This window comes from Heterocephalus glaber, unplaced genomic scaffold (genome assembly GCF_053883595.1).
Source record: "Heterocephalus glaber isolate CG9 unplaced genomic scaffold, H.glaber_assembly_v1.0 deba00001586, whole genome shotgun sequence".
In the NCBI taxonomy this organism is placed as follows: Eukaryota; Metazoa; Chordata; class Mammalia; order Rodentia; family Bathyergidae; genus Heterocephalus; species Heterocephalus glaber.
This window is the reverse complement of record NW_028258364.1, coordinates 20629436-20653838: the sequence shown is the minus strand read 5'-3', so window position 1 is coordinate 20653838 and position 24403 is coordinate 20629436. Positions and strand designations below refer to the sequence as shown.

At 41.1% G+C, this 24403-nt stretch overlaps 1 protein-coding gene and 1 pseudogene across 1 annotated transcript in view; one reads left to right on the top strand and one right to left on the bottom strand.

Moving 5' to 3' along the window:
- The window catches only part of LOC147823437 (cyclin-Y-like protein 1), a gene marked incomplete at its 5' end in the record, with an annotated part of 42593 nt that overhangs the window by 10948 nt on the left and 7242 nt on the right, over positions 1-24403 (top strand). Inside the window, 6 exons of the mRNA XM_087193318.1 lie at positions 3264-3364; positions 15792-15827; positions 17679-17730; positions 18631-18750; positions 20573-20739; positions 22067-22229. Of these exons, the coding sequence (XP_087049444.1) occupies positions 3264-3364; positions 15792-15827; positions 17679-17730; positions 18631-18750; positions 20573-20739; positions 22067-22229 (639 nt within the window). The remainder of the gene's footprint in view (positions 1-3263; positions 3365-15791; positions 15828-17678; positions 17731-18630; positions 18751-20572; positions 20740-22066; positions 22230-24403) is intronic.
- LOC147823438 (ubiquitin-conjugating enzyme E2 G1 pseudogene) lies at positions 10143-11463 on the bottom strand (annotated as a pseudogene).

Sequence of the window (24403 nt, the reverse complement as noted above, 5' to 3'; positions counted from 1 at the left end):
AGCCCAAGTGATGCAGTCAGCAACACCATTGCATCAAGTACATCTTCAAAAATGACATTTTGTTGTAGTTATTAATCTATCACCTTTAGCTGTGAGAATTAAATCAAGATCGAGGACCAACCCAGCATATAGTGAATAAACTCTTCAATATAACAACTTTACCCTTTGTGATGGGGAGTTCGAAGGGGTTTGAGAGGGAGGGACAGATGGGAAGAAGGATAGGGGAAGGTTAGCAGTGTGGCCAGAGGACACAGGTGAGAAGGAAAAAGAGAATACTAGGAAAATAAAGAAGAACTCCGAATGAGGACCAAAACAGGGACAAAAAGGGAAGATGAACAATGTGGGAGAGCACGAGAGTGAGTGGAAGACAGAAAGGAAAGAGAAAACAAGAAGAAAATAAAAGAAAAAAAAGGAGAGAAAAACAAATATTTGCAAAGAGTAGGAAAAAAATTAAAGATAAGAGGAGCAAAAAAAAGAGAGAAAAAAATAAACTAATAATACTAATTTTGGGAATAAAAAAATAAAATGAATATGAAGGGCCTCTTTCAGGGTATGTCTCTGCCGTCACAATAGACAGTGTGGGTAGCAGTATGCAGATAGAAGTCAATGAGTCTCAGCGAGCTAGTCGCAGACCCGTGAGATTCAGGCAGATTTCTGGCTGCAAGTCCCAAGTTGAGCTCCCTGTCCTCCTGCAGGGTTGAACTCTGCAGAGTTGTATTGCAGGTTCCAGCTGCCCTTCCCCTGAAGATAGTCCCTGTCCTGATGGGAGGTGAAGATGACTCCAACTTACCCAGTTCAGTGGTCTGGTGGTCCAGTGTCCTCTGCGTCTTTGTAGTGTGGAACCAGTTGACGGTGCATGGAAGAGGCCGGGCACGGGGGGCGGCGGGGGGGGATCCAGTGGATTGCTGACTTGCTATGGCGTCCTGGTCTTTCTGTTTTCAGTCTTCCTTTTTTTGTGGCGAGGGAGGAATTAATTTCCTATTTTCAATTGGGCAGTGTTCTTAGCAGCCACCCCCATGTTAGAACATTTCTCGCATGCTTATCAAGATATTTTCCATGTCTTAAAACACAGCTGTTTCATTTTCTCCCTGAGGCTGCCCTCGTTAAGTCTTTCCTACCTTAGTAAGGCTGGCTTTCCCTTAGGCCTGCTGTCTCGATCTTTCTCTGGGATGTCTCCGTGAAGTCATCTGGTTCTTGTATAACTGCTGTCCTCACTGTCCTGGATTCTTTTGTTTCCTCTGTCTTGCTGCACTCCCCTGTGTTACTGGAACACATTTTGCTGGAGAAGGAGGCCATACCGATGTGGGGGTTTTTTTGGTACAGGGGATCGAACTCGGGACCTTGCACTTGCGAAGCAGGCGGCAGAACTACTGAGCTAAATCCTCGGCCATATCGATAATTTGAAAGATCTAACCAGGAAGGAAACCCCTCCTACTTAATGGAACATACACTTGTAGGTTGAAGCTAATTTTCACAATGGTCTTCTTATTCCTAGTGTTGGTCTTAACTCTGTTGCCATCCTGTTATACGCATGATAAATAACTAGTTCTAGCCAGCTCCCGGAAGCTTTTGGTATCTTCTCTATCTCTGGGATGCTGAAAGAACACAATAAGTTTTGTTACTGACTTTTCATCTTATTGGGATGGCCATTAAGGTCTGCACTCTGCCTCCTTCTCTTTTAATTCTTGGTATTTTCTCCAATTTTTTCTTATAGTTTGGTTATCCAGATAGTGTGCCTGTCAGACTAGTATTTCTTCGCTAATGTCAAATTTCCATCCCCTTTCCATTTTCTGGTGTTTCCTTTGGCACTGATTATGTACTAGAGACTCCTTGAGTTTGTGCTTTGATTGAACCTTGTATTGAAATGTTTTAAAGTTTTCATTTGCTGCTGAATTTTGAGAACTCCCACAAATTCCTTTGTCCCTGTTGCTCTTGCTGAAGGCTTCCCTGAAGTGTGTGGCTGTCCCGGCATTCTCTGGTTGGAAATACTCTATGTGCACAAGACTTTTTGTTAACTAATGGGCCTCACTGCAAGAATTTGGCAGCAAAGCTAGCTCTTCATTGTTGGACCCTAGTATATTATCTGGGACCGGGTCGCTGGGGCAGTCTGATTTCTTCAGAGAAGAAGCACCCGGCCTTCTACCTGGGGAGTACAGTCAAGGCAGCCTGGTTTCCAGAAATTGTTTGGTGTACAGTTTTCCCCTGTTATTTTCCAGTTTTAGTCTTGATACACTTGGCATCTGCAGGGCTGTCAGATTTAGTATCTCTAGAATATAACATCTGCATTCTGCAGTGATGGGAACAGGTTTGCATGTTTATTTCTTACGGTTCTTCTTGGCCTCTGTTTCGCATTTTACTCCAAGGTGCTGTGTGCTTCTGAGTTGGGAACCTGCTGTGGGTTCTGCCGGACAAACTGGCTGGCTGTTTCTGACCCAATCACTTTCCATAGGCACCAGAATTGTGCCCCAACTGAATGAAGGTAGATGGGGTCAAATGTGCAGGACATGGAGGAAGAAAACGGCAGTGTAGGCAGGAGCAGGATGGATGAGACCGGAATGTGTCCTGATGTGTATCACATGGCTTAGAGCATAAAATTAATAAAACCTTGAGTGGCTGAGGCTTTCCATGGGAGTAATGTAATGGGAGTAATGTCTACCTAAAAATGAACTGAATGTTCAAGTCCCAAGGTTGTTTCTGTCATCTGTGTTAGATGTGAGGGAATCTTAAAGATTCTGCACTCTTGGTAAGGGGACAGGCGCAGAGACCCCCATGGCCCTGGCGTGTTCGTAACTGAGCAGCCCTGGCACAGAGTCCTTTGACTCTGACACATTTGTTTCATCACACTAACACACTCATGTAAGTTAACTAATCAATCAAGTACTAGGCTTTTGTTTGCTGATATTGTGCCAGTATTAATTTAAGGCATTGCATTTTCTTCTGGTTACTGAATAGTAGAAAGAGAAAATCTCTAAAATCTTACTTTACACTTGTTATAATATTTATAAAGGGATTCACACTAAATGCTTGTCAGGTTTGATGATAGGTACCATACCAAGGGCAGCACTGTATAACCCATTCCTCGAGCATCCCTGGAAGTCAAGGGCCTCTGCAGAGCCATACGCATGATACTACTCTCAAACAGTTTGTACAGTGTAAGAAACATCTTAGTGGTTTGTCATTTGACATTTTAAGCAAGGGAAAACTCCCACCTTTTATGGTTTTAACTTACTGTGACATTCTCTTCTACTTTCCTTTCCCTTCAGGAATCTCCAGGGCAGCTTATTGGGATGTATAGCTCCTGCTCAAGGATATTTCTAGATGACAGCACACTCAGCCTGCCTAGTTGTATAAACATGATGGAGTGGTGAGTACAGGAGGTTGCAGAGGCCCAAGTGATGGACTCCCACTGATAAATCATCCCAGCAGTGCTGGGTAATTTCAGCCATGTGATTATCCTCCTCTATGCTCAGTTTAAGACACTGGGGGCAACTATATATATATATATATATATATATATATATATATATATATATATTGATTTGAAGAGGCTAAATGTGAATTTTCAGTTTTTGTTTTAGTCTCAGACTGCATGGTAGAAGGGAACACCAGTTAGCAAATAAAGAATCCTGGGAAAAATGTACTTCTTTATTTCATGCTTTTATGTTAAACTTAAAGAGAAGAGGTGCTTTCTATTGGATGTTTCTAGAAGAAACAATTAGTTCTGTGTGAGTTACAGGCCTAAAACAGTGTCTAGTACTTTAGAAATGAGTCTCGGAAGAAGGGACAGCCTTTCTTCTGTCGGTGCCGCAGTATATCAGCATTTGAATGCTCTCCATCGTATGTGAGCAGCTCACCAGTATCATAAACTCAGCACCATAACAAATGAAAGATACAAAGTTTAGAAAGCAGGATGCTTCATTGGAAAGGGAGAAAAAGGAGAAGATAGATAGCTGCCCTGACAAGAATCAGGGCAGGGGGCTCCGGAAAGATGGAGGACCTGTGGCCTTTGTTCTTGGCTGCTTTTATTGGGTGCCAAGGACTCTTTGCCTACCTGGAACTTGCCATAACCCAACTGGTTCCCTGGGCGGTCTTGGCATTAGACTGAGCCCCCTTGCCTCCGTCATTGTCATTTCTTGAGGGGAGGGGTCCATGTAACTTCTGTCTATTTGTCCTTGAACAGTGTCTTATCTCCAGGGTGGCAGGTGACTGGCTGGGAGGTGCATATTCATGGTTAGTTTAGAGTTAGTAAGGGGAGGTGTGGGTCTCTGTTGTAGTAGTTATATAGTGGCCCTAGAGTGGATACGAGTGTGTGTGTGTGTGTCTGTGTGTTAGTTCACCCCTGTATACACTGAATAGAGCTTTCCCCAGAGTTAGCCAGCCCCCCTCCACCTTCTGCTTCCCCTGCATTCTATTGGAAGCAGAGAGGGACGGCTGGCCTTGGCTTTGTGCACTTGGCTTTCTCTGTCCTCTGCTTGTCAGCTCTTCTCTGGTTTTGGGTGCAAGTTCCAAGGCCATTTGGTGCCTTTCTTTTGAAGTGTTTTTTCTTTTCTCTACCCTTGAGCTTGAGACTGTTCTCAGGGGAATTTTCCCAGTAAAGTTTTAACTCCTTCTAGTTAGGATTAGCCAGAAAACCTAATGAGCCCCCTATTTTATTCTTTCCCTGCCTACAGACCCCTTCCCCCTACACTGATGGGTCACAATCAGAGATATGCAATGAGAAGACCCTGACAGGAATCTTTCAACCTTATTAAAAGCCAGGTGCAGAACTTCCCCACCGAGTTGGGGTTCTCCAGGGAACATTATCCATGTCCCTTGGGGTTATGAGTTTTGGTTTTCAGAATGTAGCTTATATTTCTTTAGAATGTTAATGCCCTTATCCTTCATTTCACTTTTTCAGTCAAAAAATGTAAATAACATAAGAATTTAATTTTGTTTCTCATGTGTCAGCTTTTCTTTTTAGCTGATCATCAGCACAGTGCTGCCTTGGTTCACAAACTTAATTCTTTGCACAGTTCTGGTCAAAAACCGAATTGGATGAAAGCTAATCAAATTCTTTTTTCCTTTTTTTTTTTGGCACGGGGGATCGAACTCGGGACCTCGTGCTTACAAGGCAGGCGCCGGAACCACTGAGCTAAATTCCCAGCCCCAGCTAATCAAATTCAATGGTTAGGTCTAATGTTGACCTGACCTTATGGGGAAATTTGATTCAGTTCTCATTCAATTTACTTTACACCAGAATTGTAGAAAGAATTAAGTCTGTGTACTGAGGTACCACTGTAATTTCTACTTGTATTAAAAACTACAAGTTCACATACCTGGTGTATTTTTCTCTCACATTTACAATAGTAATTGAGATCAAATTGTGTTTCAGCAAAACCTCAGCACTATGCCTAAGTTTTGAAATTTGGCATCTATCAAGTAATTACTGAATGTTTATATTCAGCCAGCACCCCAAATTCATGACTGAAAAGCTGCTCTGCTTTGATAGGGTTGCCAGTTTCTTTTGCATTAAAACCCTTGTAAAGGTTCAATGTATAATTCAGCCTAGAGTTTTAAAGAGCAATGTTCCTCAATTCACACTTGTTTTTCTCCCCATCTTAGTCTAATGTTTAGAATTTTGCTTTGAAGTACAGTAAGTTTTAGTTGGCTTTCATTGTGTTTTGTTAAATCATTGTGTGCACTACTTTTCAAATAAATATTTAATAATAGGACAAGTAGGCATTTAGGAAAATTTTAAAAAATGTTTATCATGGGGTAATAGTTCCTTGTTCTCATGAATACACTTGTTTTTTTTGGTACCGAGGATCAAGCTTGGGACCTTGCGTATTTAAAGAAGGTGGAGGAACTACTGAGCTAAATCCCCAACCCAATAGCTCATTGTTCTCAATAAAATGGGTAAACCTTATTAGAATCAGTTACACAACTATTTCAAAATACGTGTCTGCAAACACATGCATTTTCCCCACCTGCACCTTCCCATCGATCTATGGGCACTTGGAAGCTCTAGGAAATCAGGGATGAAGGCAAGGTGTAATAATACACACAAAAGCATTCCCGGTGATTCTGACCCAAACTCTTAAGTCATTGGCAAACTTCATTGCATGTTGGAATCACCCAGGGTAACATTAAAGTACTCTTTGGTCCAAATTGTACCCTGTGGCACTTAATCAGAGTGTCTTGAAGTAAAATTCAGGACAGCTTTTTTCTTTGCTTGTGCAGCAGGCAGAGAAACCACTGAGCTAAATCTCTGGCCCTATTGGTACATTTTAAATATACAATACATTTACATTTATCATTGGATGCTTGTACCTGTACACGCTGTATCGTGATTCTTATTTTTTCCCCATTCCCCTGCCCTCCCTTGACCCCCTCCACCCTTCCCTATTTACAAAGACTTTGTTTCTACTTCTTCCTTTTCTCCTAATTTTTCCTTTCCCTTCTTTCCTTTCCCCTTCCCCTCCCACTTCCTCTACTCCTTTGTACCTTTTCTTCCTATTTCAAATAATCAGTTATTCATGTCAAGCATTTTAATCCTTATTTACACTTTCAGTTTCTCACACTAGAGAAACTATTTTGTTTTTTGGGTACTGGGCCTCGAACTTGGGTCCTTGTGCTTGTGAGGTAGGTGATGAAACCACTGATCTAAATCCCCGGCCCGAAACTATTTGGTATTTACACGTGTGTCCTATTTATTTCACTTAAGAGTATGTCCTCAATATGCATCCATTTAGCTAAAAATGTCTCTAGTTTCTCATTCTTTATGACTGAGTAGTACTCCATTTTAAAACCACACTGTCTTTATCCAGTTTCCAGTTAATGGGCACTTGGGCTGTTTCCAACCTTGCACTATTACAAACTGTGCTGCTGTAAACATGGGTGCACATATATCGCTGTGGTATGATTCTTTTAATTCTTTGGGGAAGATACCCAGCACCCAGCAGGGGAATAGCTGGGTCAAATGGGACCTCTAGTCCTAGTTCTTTGAGGTATCGCCATACTGATTTCCACAGTGGTTGCACCAGTCTGCACTCCCACCAACAATGGAGAAGAGTTCCTTTCTCCCCACACCCCTGCCACATTTATTATTGGTTGATTTCTTGATAGCAGCCATTCTTTCTGGGGTGAGGTGGAATCTCAGCATTGTTTTCATCTCCATCTCTCAAATGACCAGCGATGTTGATTATTTTTTCATATGTTTATTTGCTGCTTTTACTTCTTTGTCTGAGAAATGTCTGTTCATTTCAGATGCCCATTTTTGAATTGGATCTTTGAATTTGAGGGGGTCTTATTTTTTTCAATTCTTTATGTATTCTAGATGGTAGTCTTTTGTCTGAGGTACTGCTGCTAAAACATTTTCCCACATTGTAGGTTGTCTGTTAGCTCTGTTGGTGGTTTCTCTTGCAGTGCAGAAACTTTTAATAAGATGAGATCCCAGTTATTGATTCTTTGTGCTAGGTCCCATGCTGCTGAGGTTTTGTTCATAAAGTCTTTTCCTATGCCAATGTCCAGAGTTGTATCTCATTTATCTTCCAGCAAGTTTAGTGTTTCTATTTTAATATTTAGATCTTTCATCCACTTCGATCCTAGTTTAGTGCATGGTGATAGATACGGATCTAGTTTTAATCTTTGGCAGGTTGAACTCCAGTTTTTCCAACACCATTTATTAAAGAGGCTATCTTTCCTCCAATGAGGGTGTTTGGCTCCTTTGTCAAAGATGAGATGGCTGAGTGTGTCTGGAGCTGTTTCTGCATCTTCTAATCTGTTGCATTGATCCTTGGGTCTGTTTCTTTGCCAGTACCATGCTGTTTTTATCACAGTAGCTTTGCAGTGTAGTTTCAAGTTGGGGATTGTGATAACCCCTGCCATGTCTCTGTTGCCCAGAATTGCTTTTGCTTTTCTAGGTCTCTTCTGGTTCTAAATGAATTTTTGGATTGTTTTCTCTAGTTCTGTGAAATACATTGTTGGACTTTCAATCAGCATTCCATTAAATCTATATAGCAGTTTTGGAAGTATGGCCATTTTCACTATATTGGTTCTTCCTACCCAGGAGCAAGGAATGTCTTTCCATTTTCTTGTATCCTCTTTGATCTTGTTTTTCAGAGTGTTGTAGTTTTCAGTGTAGAGCTCTTTTGCATCCTTTGTTAGATTGATTCCTAGATATTTCATTTTTTTGGATGCTATTATAAAAGGAATTGGTTCCGTAATTTTTCTCTCAGTGAGTCTGTTATTCGTGTATAAGAAGGCCATTGATTTTTGACTGTTGACCTTGTATCCAGCTACTCTACTGAGTCTGGCAATTAAGTCCAGAAGTCTTTTGGCAGAGGTTTTTGAGTCTTCTATGTAGAGTATCATGTTGTCAGCAAATAATGACAGTTTTAACTTCTTCCTTTCCTATCTTTATTCCTTTTCTTTCTTTCTCTTGTCTAATTGCTGTGGCTAATGTTTCCAGAACTATATTGAACAGGAGTGGTGATAGTGGACATCCTTGTCTTGTTCCTGATTTTAGTGTGAAAGTTTTCAGCTTTTGACCATTTAGTATGATGTTGGCTGTTGGTTTTTCACAGATAGCCTTAATCAGGTTGAGATAAATACCTTGTATTCCAGTTTTCTGTAGGGTGTTTATCATGAATGGGTGTTGGATTTTGACGATTGCCTTTTCTACATCTATTGAGATGATCATATGTTTTTTGTCTTTGATTCTGTTAATACAGTGTATTACATTTATTGATTTATGTATATTGAAGCATCCCTGCATCCCTGGGATAAATCCAACCTGGCCAGGGTGTGTATGATCTTCTTGATGCCCCTCTGTATTCTGTTTGCCAGTATCTTGTTGAGGATTTTTGCATTTGTGTTCATTAGGGAGATTGGCCTGTAGTTCTCTTCTTGGGTTGGGTCTTTCCCTGTTTTTGGAATCAAAGTAACACTTGCTTCCAGGAATGAATTTGGAAGCCTTGCTTGCCTTTCAATTTCCTTGATGAGCCTTAAAGAGTAATGGTGATAGTTCTTCTTTAAATGTCTTGTAGAATTCAGCAGTGAATCCATCAGGACCTGGGCTTTTCTTTGTTGGTAAAATTTTTATTACATTTTCAGTTTCACTCATTGTAATTGGGATGTTAGATTTCTATGTTGTCTTCATTTAACTTTGGCAATTCGTATGTATCTAGGGATCTGTCCATTTCTTCTGTGTTTTCCATTTTATTGGAGTAGAGGTTCTCGAAGTAGGTATTGATGATCCTCTGGCTTTCTGCTGGATCTGTTGTGAGTTCACCTTTTTCATTCTTTTTTTTACTGGGAAAAATTGTATTTTGGAAGAACTCACTACATAAAGTGGCAGAATTCCAAAATCAAATTACATGAAAATATACATCACAATTTCTTTGTACAATAGGTGAGGAAAAATCTGCAGTGTAGAAGAATAGAGACAAAGAAATATGAAGGACTAAGAAGGGTATGAGGGCAAATAGCATTTTTAATAGCAAACCCAGAAGTACAAAGCCAGTAGCTATGCATGCTTTATTTATCCAGCCTTAATATCGGGCAATTGTGGGCAAAAATAAAACTAAACAAGAATTTGGTACTGTTTGGGGCAAATTTCAATAAGCTGAATTAAAAGCCAACAGTTTTCTTTTTTCAGTTCTTGGGGTTAATGACTGGGATCAAGAGCACTCAATGGCCAGAAAATGTTATTGCTACATCCAATCCAAGGGCGCAACTAGAATACCAAAAGGACAAAAGCACCTAGTGATGACCACTCCTCTGGCGTCATCATTAAAAATCAAGTAACTGCTTATTAACTGTTTCAGTATTTGAACTAAATGACTTAACTTTCTGGCAGGCAGAAGAGACAAAAGCAAAAGGGAGTGTGTCAAAACAAAGAAGATAGAAAAGTTTAGTAAGTGAAAGGAGTTTCATGAAGCCTTAATGGTTCAAAGGAAATTTAAATGGAAACTTTCAATCCTAATTGCTTTTCATCTCACATGCTTTAAGGAGTCTTTTAAAACTGATAAACAATGAATAGGGAAAGAGAACCTGCCAAAATCTTTTAGAATTTACCCGATTCTTATTCTACTACAAGAAAGCATTATTTGGTATAAGGTATGTATGTGGCTGTACATGAACAGTACATATATTATCCGGATCATGTTGTGCTATGTACAGTTCTTTCTGAAGTTTAAAACAGTCCATTAGAGGGGCCGGGGATTTAGCTCAATGGTTCTGGTGCCTGCCTCACAAGCACAAGGTCCCGAGTTCGAGCCCTGGTACCAAGAAAAAAAACCCCAAAAAACAGTTCACTAGAATTCAAAATGCATAATCATCTGAAAGTTGGCACTTGTTAGGCTCTTGTCAGCATTGATGACTGGCATGTTTTATTGCAGCCCAGTTCCAGCCAGTGTTTGCCAACTTGTTACAACAGAAGTCCAGCAATAGGTGGGTAGAGTGCAGGAAAACAGTGCCATGTTTCTCAGTTGGAGACCCTGAAACAAGTGACATTTCTAGCTGCTGAATAAATGTCACTCCAAAGCAGTTTCTTGGCTTTTTCTTACACAGCAGGCAACTTTCCCTTTAAATTCTCCATTTCTGTCTTCCCTCCATTCCTTCATAGCATCCACATTAGCAGGTGAGTTGCCATTAGGGTCCACCAGCGTGGAAATGACACTAATCATGATGGTTTTCACAGTGTGGGTAGGGAGCCAGCGTTCCTCTGGTTTTTCATAACCATATTTATCCTCACCAGGTTCATGAAGAATAGAAATGCAAACATCCCCATTTTTATCAACATTGGGGTGCCAGATTTCTGTAATGAATTTCATTTTAGGAGGCTGGAGGGGATAGGGGATAATCTTTTGGGAAAGTGAGATGAGCCTTAAAAACACCACCTTCATAAAGTGTATCAGGAGGACCAATAATAAGGACTTCCCACCTGTAGAGATATTGTCATCTATTAAACCTGCTGAAAAGCCTTCCACTGGATTTTTGTTGAGTTCTGTGATCCCAGTACTTGAGAGCCTGAGGCAGGAGGATCCCTGCAATTTCAAGGCCAGCCTGAACAGCAGAGAGAGAAGAGAGGGAAGAGAGAGAGGGAGGGAGGGAGGGAGAGGGAGGGGGAGGGAGAGAGGAAGAGAGAAGGAGGGAGGACCTTTTTCATTCTTAATTGCATGGATTTGAGCCTTTTCTTTCCTTTTTCTGATAAGGTTGGTTAAAGGTTTATCGATTTTATTTCTTCTTTCTTAAAAACCAGCTCTGATTCATTGAGTTTTTTGTATCATTCTCTTAGTCTCCATTGCATTGATTTCTGCTCTGATCTTTATAATTTCCTGTCTTGTAAGAGCTTCAGGTTTGTTATGCTCTTCTTTTTATAGGAGCTTGAGGTTCTGCATTAGGTTCTTAATTGGAGTTCTCTCTTGTTTTCCTGATATGGCCATTGACTGTTACGAATTTCCTGCACAGAACTGCTTTCATTGTGTCCCATAGATTCCTTTATGTTGCATTGGCATTATCACTTATTTGTAGAAACTGTCTAATTTCTTCTTGTATTTCCTCTGTGACCCATTGGTTTTTTAGGAGGGTGTTATTCAATTTCCATGTGTTTGTGGGGGTTTTGCAGTTTCTTATGTTATTGATCTTCAATTTTATTGCACTCTGGTCTGATAATATACAGGGAGTAACTTCAATTCTTTTACATTTACTTAGACATGTCCTGTGAGGTAGCATGTGGTCTATTTTGAAGAATGACCCGTGTGCAGCTGAAAAGAATGTGTATTCTGATTTTGAGGGGTGGAACACTCTGTATACATCTATTAAGTCCATTTGTTCAATACATTGGTTCAGTTCTAGAATTTCGTTGTTCATTTTTTGTCTAGATGATCTGTCTATTTGTGATGGTGGAGTATTGAGGTCCCCCACTACAATTGTATTAGTGCTTATGTGGTCTTTCCTGTCCATTAATATTTGTTTTGCATAGTTGGGGGCATTCGTATTTGGTGCACATATATTTAGGATTGTCATCTCTTCCTCTTGGATCGTTCCCTTCACAAGGATGTCGTGACCATCTTTGTCTCTCTTAATTAGCTTTGGTTTGAAATCTGCTGTGTCCCTAAATGAAGATTGCTACCCCTGTTTTTTTCAGGTTCCCGTTGCATGGGGAACTGTTTTCCATCCTTTTGCTTTCAGTCTATGAATTTCTTTTTGAGTTAGGTATGTTTCTTGTATACAGCATATTGTTGGATTTTACTTCTTAATCCATTCTGCCAGTCTATTTCTTTTGATTGGTTAATTGAAGCCATTAACATTGATGGTTATAATTGATAGATATTGAGTCATCCATATCATGATGTTTTACTGTTGTTGGCTCTTTTATTTTTTATTTTTCCCCCTTTCACTTTAGTTTCTTGCCTTGCCTGGTGGCTTCCCTCTGTTGGGTCTCATGGAGTTGTGATCTTCATTGTCTTTTTCTAGGATATTGTTTAGAATTGTTTGGAGTGCTGGTTTGGTGTTCATGAAATTTCTCAGATGTTCTTTGTCGTTTAAGTATCTTAATTTCCCTGTCAATTTTGAAAGATAATTTTGCAGGATACAACAGTCTAGGTTGGAAGTTATTTCCTTTTAGGGCTTGAAATACTTCACTCCAGGCTCTCCTTGACTTGAGGGTTTGTGTTGAGAAATCTGCTGTGATTCTGAATGGCTTTCCTTTGTAGGTGATTTGTTTCTTTTCTCTAACTGCTGGTAGGATTTTGTTCTTCTGTTGGGTTTCTGGGATCTTGACTATTATATGTCTAGGTGCAGATTTTTTTTGATCATGGCTAGTTGGCGTTCTATATGCCTCACTTATCTGTATGTGCAATTATCTACCTCTGTCTGGGAAGTTTCCTACTGTTACTTCTGTGAACAGATTTTTCTGTCAGTTGTACTTTCTCCTGTTTTTCCGTGGACTCCCATCAGCCTTATGTTATTCTTCTTTGCATCATCTAGCAGCTGTTGGATTGATTTCTCGTGGTCCCTTACTATTTGGAAGAAATCTCGATTTTCATGTTCATTAACCTCAATCCTGTCTTCTATATCTGATATTCTGTCTTCACATTCCCTTAACTGCTGGGTGGACTTTCAGTTGAGTTTTTGATCTCCTGGATATCTGTTTGAATCTGTTTCATGGATTCCATTTCTTTTATGCTTGGCGATCATGGTTCCGTTTCTTTCTTATGCTGGGCATTCATGGCTTCCAGCATGTTTCTGAGCTCATCTATTTTTTTTATCTGTCTCTGTTCTAGAGGCCCTAATCATGTCTTTCACTGGGCTCACCATCTCTGTAGTTATCTGGGAAATTATTTCTGTTCTGAATTTTTCTAAAGCCTCATTCATCTGTTTTGTTACTTCTGTGCTGTCAGTTCAGGGTGTCCAGGTGGTTGATTATCAGACTTTTCCACCTCGTTTCCCCCAGAATTTATCCTTGGTGGGGTGGAAGCCTGAGTTTGTGCCTTAGCTTAAATGTCTTCTCATTTTTGTTTTTGGTATTGTCCTGGGTTTAATTTCTGGGCTGATACTTCGAAATTGCTTATTGTAAGTATCTTTGTTGCTTGTAATTAGAACTCTTATGACACGATTGGTTCTCAGAGGTGTCTTCCAGATGTAGGTGGTCTTTAGATTTTGAGTCTCTAATGACTCTGAGGCTGTCTCATTTTCATTATAGTAGAAAGGACAACTGCTTAGATCAATCACAACGCCTTAGCCCAAGTGATACAATCAGCAATACCATAGCATCAAGTACAACTTAGAAAATGACAATTTGTGGCAGTTATTAATCTATCACCTTTAACTGTGTGAATTAAATCAAAATTGAGGATCAATCCAACATATGTTTTTAGTGAATAAATTCTTCAATATAGCAATTTTACCTTTCAGGAAGGGGACTTAGAAGTAGTTGAGGAGGGAGGGAGGGATAGGTAGAAGGATAGGGGAAGGTTAGCAGTGAGCCCAGAGGACACAGGCGAGAGAAGAAAAGAAAAATAAAGAAGAAATTCGAATTAGGGCCAGAACAGGAACAAAAAGGGAGTTGAAGAACAATGTGGGACAGCAAGAAAGTCAGTGTGAGAGAGAGAGAAGGGAAAGAGAAAAGAGAAAATAAGAGAAAAATAAAAATTTGAAAAGAGTACGAAAAAAGTTAAAAATAAGAGCAAAAAAATAATTTTGAAAGTAATGATAAACATGAAAATGAAGGGCCTCCTTGAGGGTATGTCTCTGCTGTCACAATCGACCACATGGGCAGCAGTGTGCAGATAGAAGTCAATGAGTCTGAGCAAGCCAGTCGCAGGCCTGTGGGATTCAGGGAGATTTCTGGCTGCAAGTCCCAAGTTGAGCTCCCTGTCCTCCTACAGGGTTGAACTCTGTAAGGTTCTACTGCAGGTTCCAGCTGCCCTTCCCCTGAAGATAGTCCAGGTCCCGATGGGAGGTGATGATCCCGTCAACTTAGCAGTATGGTGGTCTGGTGTCCCCTGTGGCTTTGTGGTGTGGCACAGCCAGGAGGCCAGAGGCTCCCGAGGCACTGAGTGGGTTGCCGCTGTGGGCGTGGCAAGTGTCGAGGGGTCCTCACCTTCTGGCTGGTCACAGGTGGGCATGGTGCGGGTTGGATGGCGCAGGGCTCCTGGCTGCCAGGTCCCTCTCTCTCCGGAAGGCTCCCGGGTGGTTTTAATGATTCCAGTGTGCAGGGAAGTTCAGGAACCACAGCTTAACAGAGTCTCATACAGGAGAACTGCTGCTGACCCCTCGCCGGCTGTAACAGGCTTATGGATGAAACTTCAAAGTTAGGTTCAGTGTGATGTCAGTCCGTGATTAAACTCGATTTGGAGATAAAACTGAAACACTACAGCAATGTTCGTCCTTGATGCATATAATGTGAGACTGTTTAAATTTTAAAACACTGTCCGGACTTCTTTTAAAATTCACATTTGCCTCCCCTTGATGATGTTAAGCTTCATTTTAGATGGTGAGGGCAAGTGGAAGCATGTAACACACCTCACAGGACCCCTGTGTTCCCTAATATACCATATCTGTGTGTAACTTAGACATACAGCAATGTGTTATCTGAAGAGTTGTGTCTGTTTGTTAATATTTCACTTAAAACTAATTTGGAAATACTTGCCATGAATATTATACTATATAGACATATGCTGCATTATTATCAGTGATTATTTCGGGATGGCCAAAGGTGTCATCAGTTTGGTGGGCACTAACATTTACTAGGAAGTTTTCTTGTCTTGGAGAAGTGATTGTTTTTAATTTGGTATACAGCACTTTATTATTTACTTTTAGAGAAATAATGAAAAAATGATGGGCAGGTAAACAATGAAGTAAGTTAACCGAAACAAATGCATGGCCTTCCCACTTAAAAAACAAAAAAGAAAACTATTGTGGGCTGGGGATTCGGCTCAGTGATTCTGCCGCCTGCCTTGCAAGCGCAAGGTCCTGAGTTCAATCCCCGGTACCAAAACAAAACAAAACTATTGTGTGGTTTAAGTTTAAGCATGTGGGCGGATATGTAGCCCTTTCCCAGGGGTGAGGTTTTAGGGTTAGAAACCCAAATGACAGGGAAATATGCAATAATGTATAAACAAGAGAAAGGTGTTTCGACAGCACATGTTTCCTTAAAGCCAAAACATTAAAACGGGAAAGTGCCCATATGGTACTGTGCTGAAACTGGAGAACTTGAAGGCGGTGCCAGGTCTCCTCTCGAAAATTTGTCTTCAGTGTCAACAAATGATAAACTCAATCATTAACAATTTTTTTTCCTTCCACAGTGTGACCTTAGCAGTATATTATCACATAAAGAACAGGTGAGCTCTTAAAAATCTGTCTTACTATGCCAGTTAATTTGCACTATGCCAAGTGTAGTATTAGGTCACGACTGCAGGCATCATAAGCTGTAGTGTGTTTTTCGTAACATATGGAAGCAAATCATTTTAGGTTTTTTGTTGCTGGGATTAGAACTGTTGAAAAAAAAGATCCCAGAGAATATTTAGTTCTGTGGATTTTATTGATATTTACTCTTTTAAAAATTAAAATTGAGAGTTAAAAGTGTATATGTTTGTGTGTGCATACGTGTGGGGGGGAGGCGGTGTTAACACAGGGCTTCTTGGTCTTGGACCTGTAGATATTTTGAGCTAGGTGATCCTTTGTTGTGGGGGACTGTCCTACACAGGGCAGGGTGCTTAGCCAGGGTAACTGCCCTCTGCCTGGTGGATGCCAGGAACTTTCTGGTAAACAAAAATGTCTACTGTTGGGCAAGATTCCTGCTGAATATGAACCACTTTGTTAACATAAATACCAAAAAACCTGTCCTCTGTAACTCTTAACATTTTTTGTTCCTTTTTTCATTGGTTGAAAGATACATCTCTCTTTACCCTTAAGTGTAAATCTTCATTTGACTGAGTAGAACACAATTAGGTTCTCATACTTCATGGTTCATTTGCAGTTACTTTTGAAGAAACAATAAGAAGACAACTTAATATCATGGAGATACACAGTTGGACATACATGTGTTTTTTCAAACTTTCAGATAATTGTGAATAGTCTTTTACTTTCCATTAAACACCGTAACCATTAGTTTCTTGAATTAGGTTCAGCGAGATTTTACATGGTGTCTGTGAAATTGTTACATTAATACTCACGGCTGCATCTTGCACAAAGAATAGTTGTTTTACCAGTACATGATTTATACATTGGTCAGCTTGGAAAATATCGGTTCAGATTTCTTTATAACATCCAAAACACTTTTATATCATCACCAGTCTTAGCATAGTTTCACTTCAAAACGGTGTTCTATGATAAGCAGCCTGTTCAGTTCACAGCTAAATCACAAGTGCTTTTCCTGAACACAGATATACTTCAGTATGCAGAAATACTTTATGTGAACTTTTCACGTATTCATAGTATTAAAAAGAAGGGCCAAGCTTTATTAACATTAGTCTTCTCTGCTTCACCAAGGACCTTAAGAGAAGCAGGCTTTTAAACAAAACTCTGAGTGATAATGATAAGCAGAATGACTGCTGATGCAGCTTGGTGCCGCAGTCTTAAAGCATGCTGAGAAATCAGAAGTTTTACTTCCTTTTGCTTTTATACAAGTGTTCCAGGTGTCCAACGGTGAAAAAGCAAGTAATGTCTTCCTGCATTTGTAAGGACAGTTTGATCTCCAAGCCTCCTGAAACAGAGCCTGGGGAATCTGCAGAGGTCACAGACCACAGCAAACCACTGGTTCATGGGAGTGTATTAGTTGAATGAAAACACTGGTCTCTTATAAAAAGACAGCTACATTTTTAAACTCACCTAACAGAGACAAGAAATATAGTGAAAACATAGAGCCCTGAAGGAGGAAAAGCCTGGGAAGTCTGAATCTCATTCACATTTGTTACATTTCTAGACTTGAGTCCCTACCACTGCTGGTTTACTAGCATTGCCCATTGGGGAGAGTCATTACTTACAGGCACCTTTAGCTGGTCATCTTAGAAAAGTCTTCACAGTCCTTGATGCCCTGAATACAAAGAAGTCTAAAGGGCAAAATCCAGGAGAAGAATTTGTAAAACTAGGGTGTTGAAGGTTAGGGCTCTTTCTCCATCCTCCTCTACTCCTAGCAAGGATTTGACTAAGATATAAATGAATGCACTTAGATGTACTTTCTTCTTTTATAGAGATGCAAATAGATCCCTGGATATTTTGGATGAGAGAAGGCATCCATTCACAGTAAGTGTCACCTTTTTTTAAACTATAATTTTTGACTTCATGGAGTTGTGTTTCTTTCATGCTATTTTCCTTTGACATGAATTGCCAGAAGTCAGTCACACTCTTCTATTTGAATTTAAATCACATCCTATTCCACCTCATGTTGTATTGCATCTTTCTCAGAAAGGAGGGTTTTTCAGGGCTGTGATAGAGTGAGAAGTGACTTGCAGCTCTGTTATCGATCTAAGGTAAAAATGTACTACCCGAATAACAGAAAATGTAGCTTTTCAAAAAATAATGTTTAGTAGCATCCAACAAATACAAACATTAGTTAATAAATCTCATAACATGTGAAATCTCTAAGGAGAGAATTAGGTTAAAAATGACATAAAAATGTTAAAAGTCACTTCCTCAGGCATATTAGTCACATGACTGCTGACTGTTCTATGTGACTGCATCCCTAGAGGCTGTGGTTGCAGGACACTAATTACATCATTTTAGACTTTATTAAGAAAGAATACAGCATATAATCAAAAAGACTTTCAGGCTAAAGATGAATTTGTGGAGGCAAAAGTAGCAAGGGGTATTGATTTTCTGAGCCTGTGGCCTTGTGTGTGGCTCACCAGTGCAGCACGTCCCGAGAGATGGGTTGACAGCGACTCCACCTTGTGCAGCCCTCACGGAGAGTGAAGTGGTGGTGGCACACAAGGTGGTCACTCATGGGGCCACTGTGGTCTTCACTCAGCACAGTGTCATTATGCATAGTAAAAGGTTCCAGTGTTTCTAGTTGAAGGTGAAAAGACATACAACGCAACTGAAATTACTTACGGAACACAGGGGCGAGAGGTGAAGACTGCTGTCTTAAGAGTACTTAAAAGCTTTCTTCAGGGGATTCTCACATTGCGTCATTTCTCCTTTCAGAGAGAGGAGCGTCCAGAGGAATACTTTGAGCATGATCCTGAACCCAGCTGTATTTACAACTTTCTTACCTTTATTTTTTATTGTGGATCATTACCAACTGAATGCACAATAATAAGTCTGGTAAGATGTTACTTATTTATCAAGGATGCCTAGAAACTGGTCTTGTACACAGAGCAAGGTCTTTTTTTTCAAATTAAACTCCTGAAATTATCATGAGAACTTTATTAAGAGAAGCCTATCAGAGGAAAGCAAATAAGCATACTTGGGTCCCACAATCATTATCGTTTAAAATGATGTCTTCACTTTTCTTACCACAAATCAGTTAAAGGCAGTTGGAGAGTTTTGCCCCATACCTCAGTGCACATGGTCACTTAACACCGTGAGCCCTTACACGTGCTGTGGGGTGGGAAGGAGAGCAGGAACAGGGCCCCGTGAGCCACAGAGACTGGTTCTGTGCGGGTCAAGCCAGGTCCCAGGCTGTGTCCCCAGACACTTCACTGCCTTCAGCTCTCTGTTCCCTGGTTATGGGCGTCAGTCCATCCCTGCTGAGTGCTGCTGTCTTCTCGCGATGCTGCCCAGGATGGCAGTCCAGCAGTTCTTAGAAAAGCTTTGTTAGCCTGAGGAGCTGAGGAGCTTTGTGTTACCCATACAGAATTCTGAAGGTGAGATTTTATCATTTATAATAAATAATTTATAAGATTTATAAAGCCTTTCCTTTTTGTTTTGATACAAAGAGTTCAAATAGCATATCCAGTCTGCCCTGTCATGTCTGTGAGCTCTACATCTACAGTTTCTACCATTTAGGGAAAATTTATGGGTTTTTTTGTCCTTTTGTGCACGACAGTATAGTATAACTTCCTTTACCTGCCATTTACATTGAAGTTTGTGTTGTACGTAGCCTAGAAATGCTTTACAGTCTGGGAGGGGGTGCATAGATTATGTGTAAATCGTAAGCCATTTTATGTGAGGGACTTGAGCATCTGCAGACTTTTCTATCGCTCAGATTGAAGTAACAGCAAATCACAGCTCCCTCTACAGTCTTTACTCAGCGGGTAGCTCACCCATTTCTTTGTGGAATAGATGTTTGATGTACGTAAAGAGTATGTGAGGTTGTCTCACCAACTGCGTGGAAGTTTAGGAGTCCCAGGGATAGACTGGCAGCTCTGTTCTTCCTGTCATGAAGCCAGCAGGATGGACTGAGGTTCTGACTATGTAGGAGGGAGAATGGGTTTTCATGAGGAGTGGGGATGGGAAAACAGAGGCAGCAAGAAGGACTGTCCTGTTTACACATGGGTTCTTTAGAAAGGCCCTGAGTTTGAGGAAACTACAGCTTGAAGTCCTGCACCTGCCATGGTGCTCTGCTCAGCTGTCACTGGGAGGCGGTCCTGTCCACCAGATAGTGCCCCAAAAGGGTTCATACTGTGAAAGGAAGATAAAAATGTGCTCTCTCTGAGTCGGGCATTACATTTGACCATGACCTGTCTAAAACCATTCTGAAACTACCGGCTGGGAATGCTACAGTGCATGTTGGAGAAGCTCAGCATTTATTGAACAGCTTTACACCAGGCCTGTCTCTGTGGCCTCCATGAGTGTGATAACAGTGCCACGCTGCTGGACGACCTTGGCTGAGCTGTCCAGTCATCCTGTCACCAAAGTTAGACAGGAAATACATGAGCAGCAGAGGTGTCTGATTTCCATCTGTGAACAGAATCTCTATAGCACCCAGAAGTAGGAGGGACTTCCCCTCTGTTCAGACACAGAAGGAACCAGTCATTCACAGTGGTCTTTTTTATTTTTTTTGGTACCAGGGATTGAACTCGGAACTCTGTGCTTGCGAGGCAGGCGGCAGCACCACTGAGCTAAATCCCTGGCCACAGTAATCTGTCTTCGCACAGCACTTACACAGAGCTGAAATCGCAGAGCAGTGTTCTCCTCTTTGCAGGTCTACTTAGAAAGGCTTGTGTCATACGCTGAGATAGACGTCTGTCCTGCTAACTGGAGAAGGATCCTGCTGGGAGCCATTCTTCTTGCCGCCAAGGTTTGGCAGTGCAAGGTTGGGTGGAACATACACTTCTGCACGGTCCTCGGGGATATTTCGCTCAAGGACATGTGAGTGTATAAGGCTTCAGTGGGCTATCTAGCCATTTTCCAGTTTACTTGCTCCTATAAGGTTTGCAATTTAAGAAATATTTTTAAATATCACTCGATGCAGAAAATGGAAATAGGCACAAAATGATTACTTTCTGTCCAGCTACAGTATAAATATTCATATTTTCCATCATTAATTGCTAGGTTTTCGTAGAGTATTATTTAAATGATATGCTTGGTAAGTAGAAAGTTTTCTGGTGATTTTGCCAGACATCTTACAGGCTTACCCCCGGAATAGCATAGAACAGGGCATTCTTCATGGCTTTTTAAAAGTTGCTGGGCCCAGTCCCTTCTGTAAGGGCTGTTGTGCCTGGCTTTTGTTTGGCCTCTGTTAAGGTCGTAGGGCCAGTGAACTGTTGAGTACAGCTTCCGCCTGAGCCACACATTGTCAGGTTTTGATCTGAACACGTGTCCTTGGACTCACCGGGGCGTACACCAGGAAAGGTCCCAGATCGCCATGCTCCCCCTGGCTAGGAGAGGGGCTGCGTGTAGCAGTCGGTCTGATGGGCTCTCGCTTTCTGTGTATTGAGTGTGCGCAGGCAGCTGCATGGCCCCGCGGCAGAGGACTGCTCAGAGGTGAGACTGCGAGTCCAGTGCTCTGCCAGAGGTCCTGTGCCACAGTGGTTTTACTCCAGCCAGAACCGTTCTGTCTTCCCAAGTTTAGAATAAATTGTCACGGTCACAGTTTGTCACCTGAGTAATAAGAAGGTGCCCTTTGACAGGGCCTCATCTGCTGCCACAGGGAGGCGTTTGCCTTTCCCACACAGTTTGGCTTTTTCTTTCTTTCTGATGAGTGCTTGTCGCCTGAAGAGTTTTCCCTTCAGAGGGAGGAGTGGTGGTTCTTTGGTTGGTGCCTCACTACCTCTCTAAGTCCTTCCTCTCAGGAGCCCCTTGAAGATGCCTGCAAGTTCTTCAGAGCTACGAAACAGCACACGTCACTGCTTTTTTGCTCACTGTAGTGGGGCCTCGTGAGTACGTGTGGAGTGTGAGTCACACAGGTGCGTTGATGGACTCTGAAGAACAGGCCGAGAGCCCACAGCAGGCGGGCATGGGCAGGGCATAACCTTTCCCCTCCACCCAAACACAGAAGTGTTGGGGTCCAGAAGGCATCCAGATACAGAAAATAGCTGTGCCTTGTTGGAACATGAGTGTTTTCTTCCAGTTGGGTAGCCTTCCTAGGTCTCAAAACAGAATTTACAGCAGTCCTAGAAGCTCAAAGTGACATTTTTTAACATGGCCCACTTGACTAAAATCGTCCTGTATTTGTTTTGCTGTTTTTCCTCCCCAGAAATGAGTTGGAAAGGCATTACTTGCTCCTGCTCAAATATAATGTTAATGTGTCTGGCGGTGTGTATGCCAAATACTACTTTGATCTTCGCTCTTTAGCATTTGAAAGCAACATGGATTTGGGGGTTGAGCTTCTCACCAGAAAAAGAGCCCAGGAACTAGAGGTAAGGCTGTGCTTGGATTCAGTGGGGTGTCTGTGAGCACAAGGGCAACGTCTTGACTGTATCGTATTAAGCGGTGACTAGGGAAAGGGAAAGTGTTCCCATTAACACATCTAAGAGCTCACTAACCCTTCGTGTCCTATTTCTCACTTCTTTATGGTGCAGGTAGAGATTCACGTTACCCTTTTTTTTTTTTCACTAAATTCACCGGTACATTTTAGGAACACAACACCGTTACATTCATCATTGGGAACTTGTACCTGTACATGATGTATCTTGGTTCTTATTTTTTCTCCATTCCCCTGCCCTCCCTTCACCCCCTCCACCCTTCCCTATTTACAAAGACTTTGTTCCCATTTTTTCCTTTTCTCATATTTTTTTCCTTTCCCCTTCCCCTCCCACTTCCCCTACCCCTTTAGATCTTTTCTTCCTATTTCACATTATCAATTAAACATTTTGATTCTTAGTTACACTTTCAGTTTCTCACATCAGAGAAACTATTCAGTATTTACGTGTGTCCTATTTATTTCACTTAAGAGTATAGCCTCAGTGTGCACCCATTTAGGCATAAATGTCTCTAGTTTCTCATTCTTTATGGCTGAGTAGTACTCCATTTTATACAAAAACCACATCTTCTGCATCCAGTCTCTGGTTGATGGGCACTTGGACTGTTTCCAAGCTTTAGCTATTACTATGCCGCTATAAACATGGGTGCACATATATCACTGTGGTATGATTCTTTTAATTCTTTTGGGAAGATCCCTGGCAGGGGAAGAGCTGGGTCAAATGGGACCTCTAGTCCTAGTTCTTTGAGGTGTCTCCATACTGACTTCCACAGTGCTTGCACCAGTCTGCACTCCCACCAGCAATGGAGAAGGGTTCTTTTCTCCCCACAACCCTGGCAGCGTTTGTTATTGGTTGATTTCTTGATAGCAGCCATTCTTTCTGGGGTGAGGTGGAATCTCAGCATTGTTTTCATCTGCATCTCTCGAATGACCAGTGATGTTGATCATTTTTTCATGTGTTTATTTGCTATTTCTACTTCTTTGTCTGAGAAATGTCTGTTCATTTCAGATGCCCATTTTTGATTTGGGCCTTTGAATTTGGGGGCTCTGATTTTTTTAAGTTCTTTATTCTAGATAGTAGTCCTTTGTCTGAGGAACAGCTGATAAAAATTTTTTCCCACCTCTTAGCTCTGTTGGTGGTTTCTCTTGCAATGCAGAAGCTTTTTAAAAAGATGAGATCCCAGTTGTTGATTCTTTTTGCTAGTTCCCGTGCTACTGAGGTTTTGTTGATAAAGTCTTTTCCTATGCCAGTGTCTTCAAGAGTACCTAACTTGTCTTCTGGCAAGTTTAGTATTTCTTTCTTAATATTTAGATCTTTAATCCACTTGGATTTTAGTTCAGTGCATGGTGAAAGATAGGGATCTAGTTTTAATCTTTGGCAAGTTGAAATCCAGTTTTTCCAGCACCATTTATAAAAGAGGCTATCTTTCCTCCAGTGAGGATAATTGGGTCCTTTGTCAAAGATGAGGTGGCTGAGTGTGTCTGGCATTGTTTCTGCATCTTCTCATCTAATCCACTGATCCTTGGGTCTGTTTCTTTGCCAGTACCATGCTGTTTTTATCACTGGCTTTGTGTAGTACAGTTTCAAGTTGGGGATTGTGATACCTGCTGGCATGTCTCTCTATTGCCTAGTATTGCTTTTGCTATTCTAGGTTTCTTCTGGTTCTGAATGAATTTTTGGATCATTTTCTCTGGTTTGGTGAAATATAATGTTGGAATTTCAGTCAGGATTGCATTGAATCTGTATAGCAGCTTTGGAAGTATGGCCATTTTCACTATATTGGTTCTTCCTACCCAGAAGCAAGGGATGTCTTTCCATTTTCTTACATTCTCTTCCATCTCTTTTTTCAGAGTGCTGTAGTTCTCAACGTAGCGTGCTTTTGCATCCTTCATTAGACTTATTCCAAGATATTTCATTTTTTTGGATGTTATTGTAAAAGGAATTGTTCCCCTAATTTTTCTCTCAGTGAGTCTACTATTGGTGTATAAGAAGGCTATTGATTTTTGAGTGTTGACCTTGTATCCAGCTACTCTACTGAGTCTGGCAATTAAGTCTAGAAGTCTTTTGGCAGAGTTTTTTGGGTCTTCTATGTAGAGTATCATGTTGTCAGC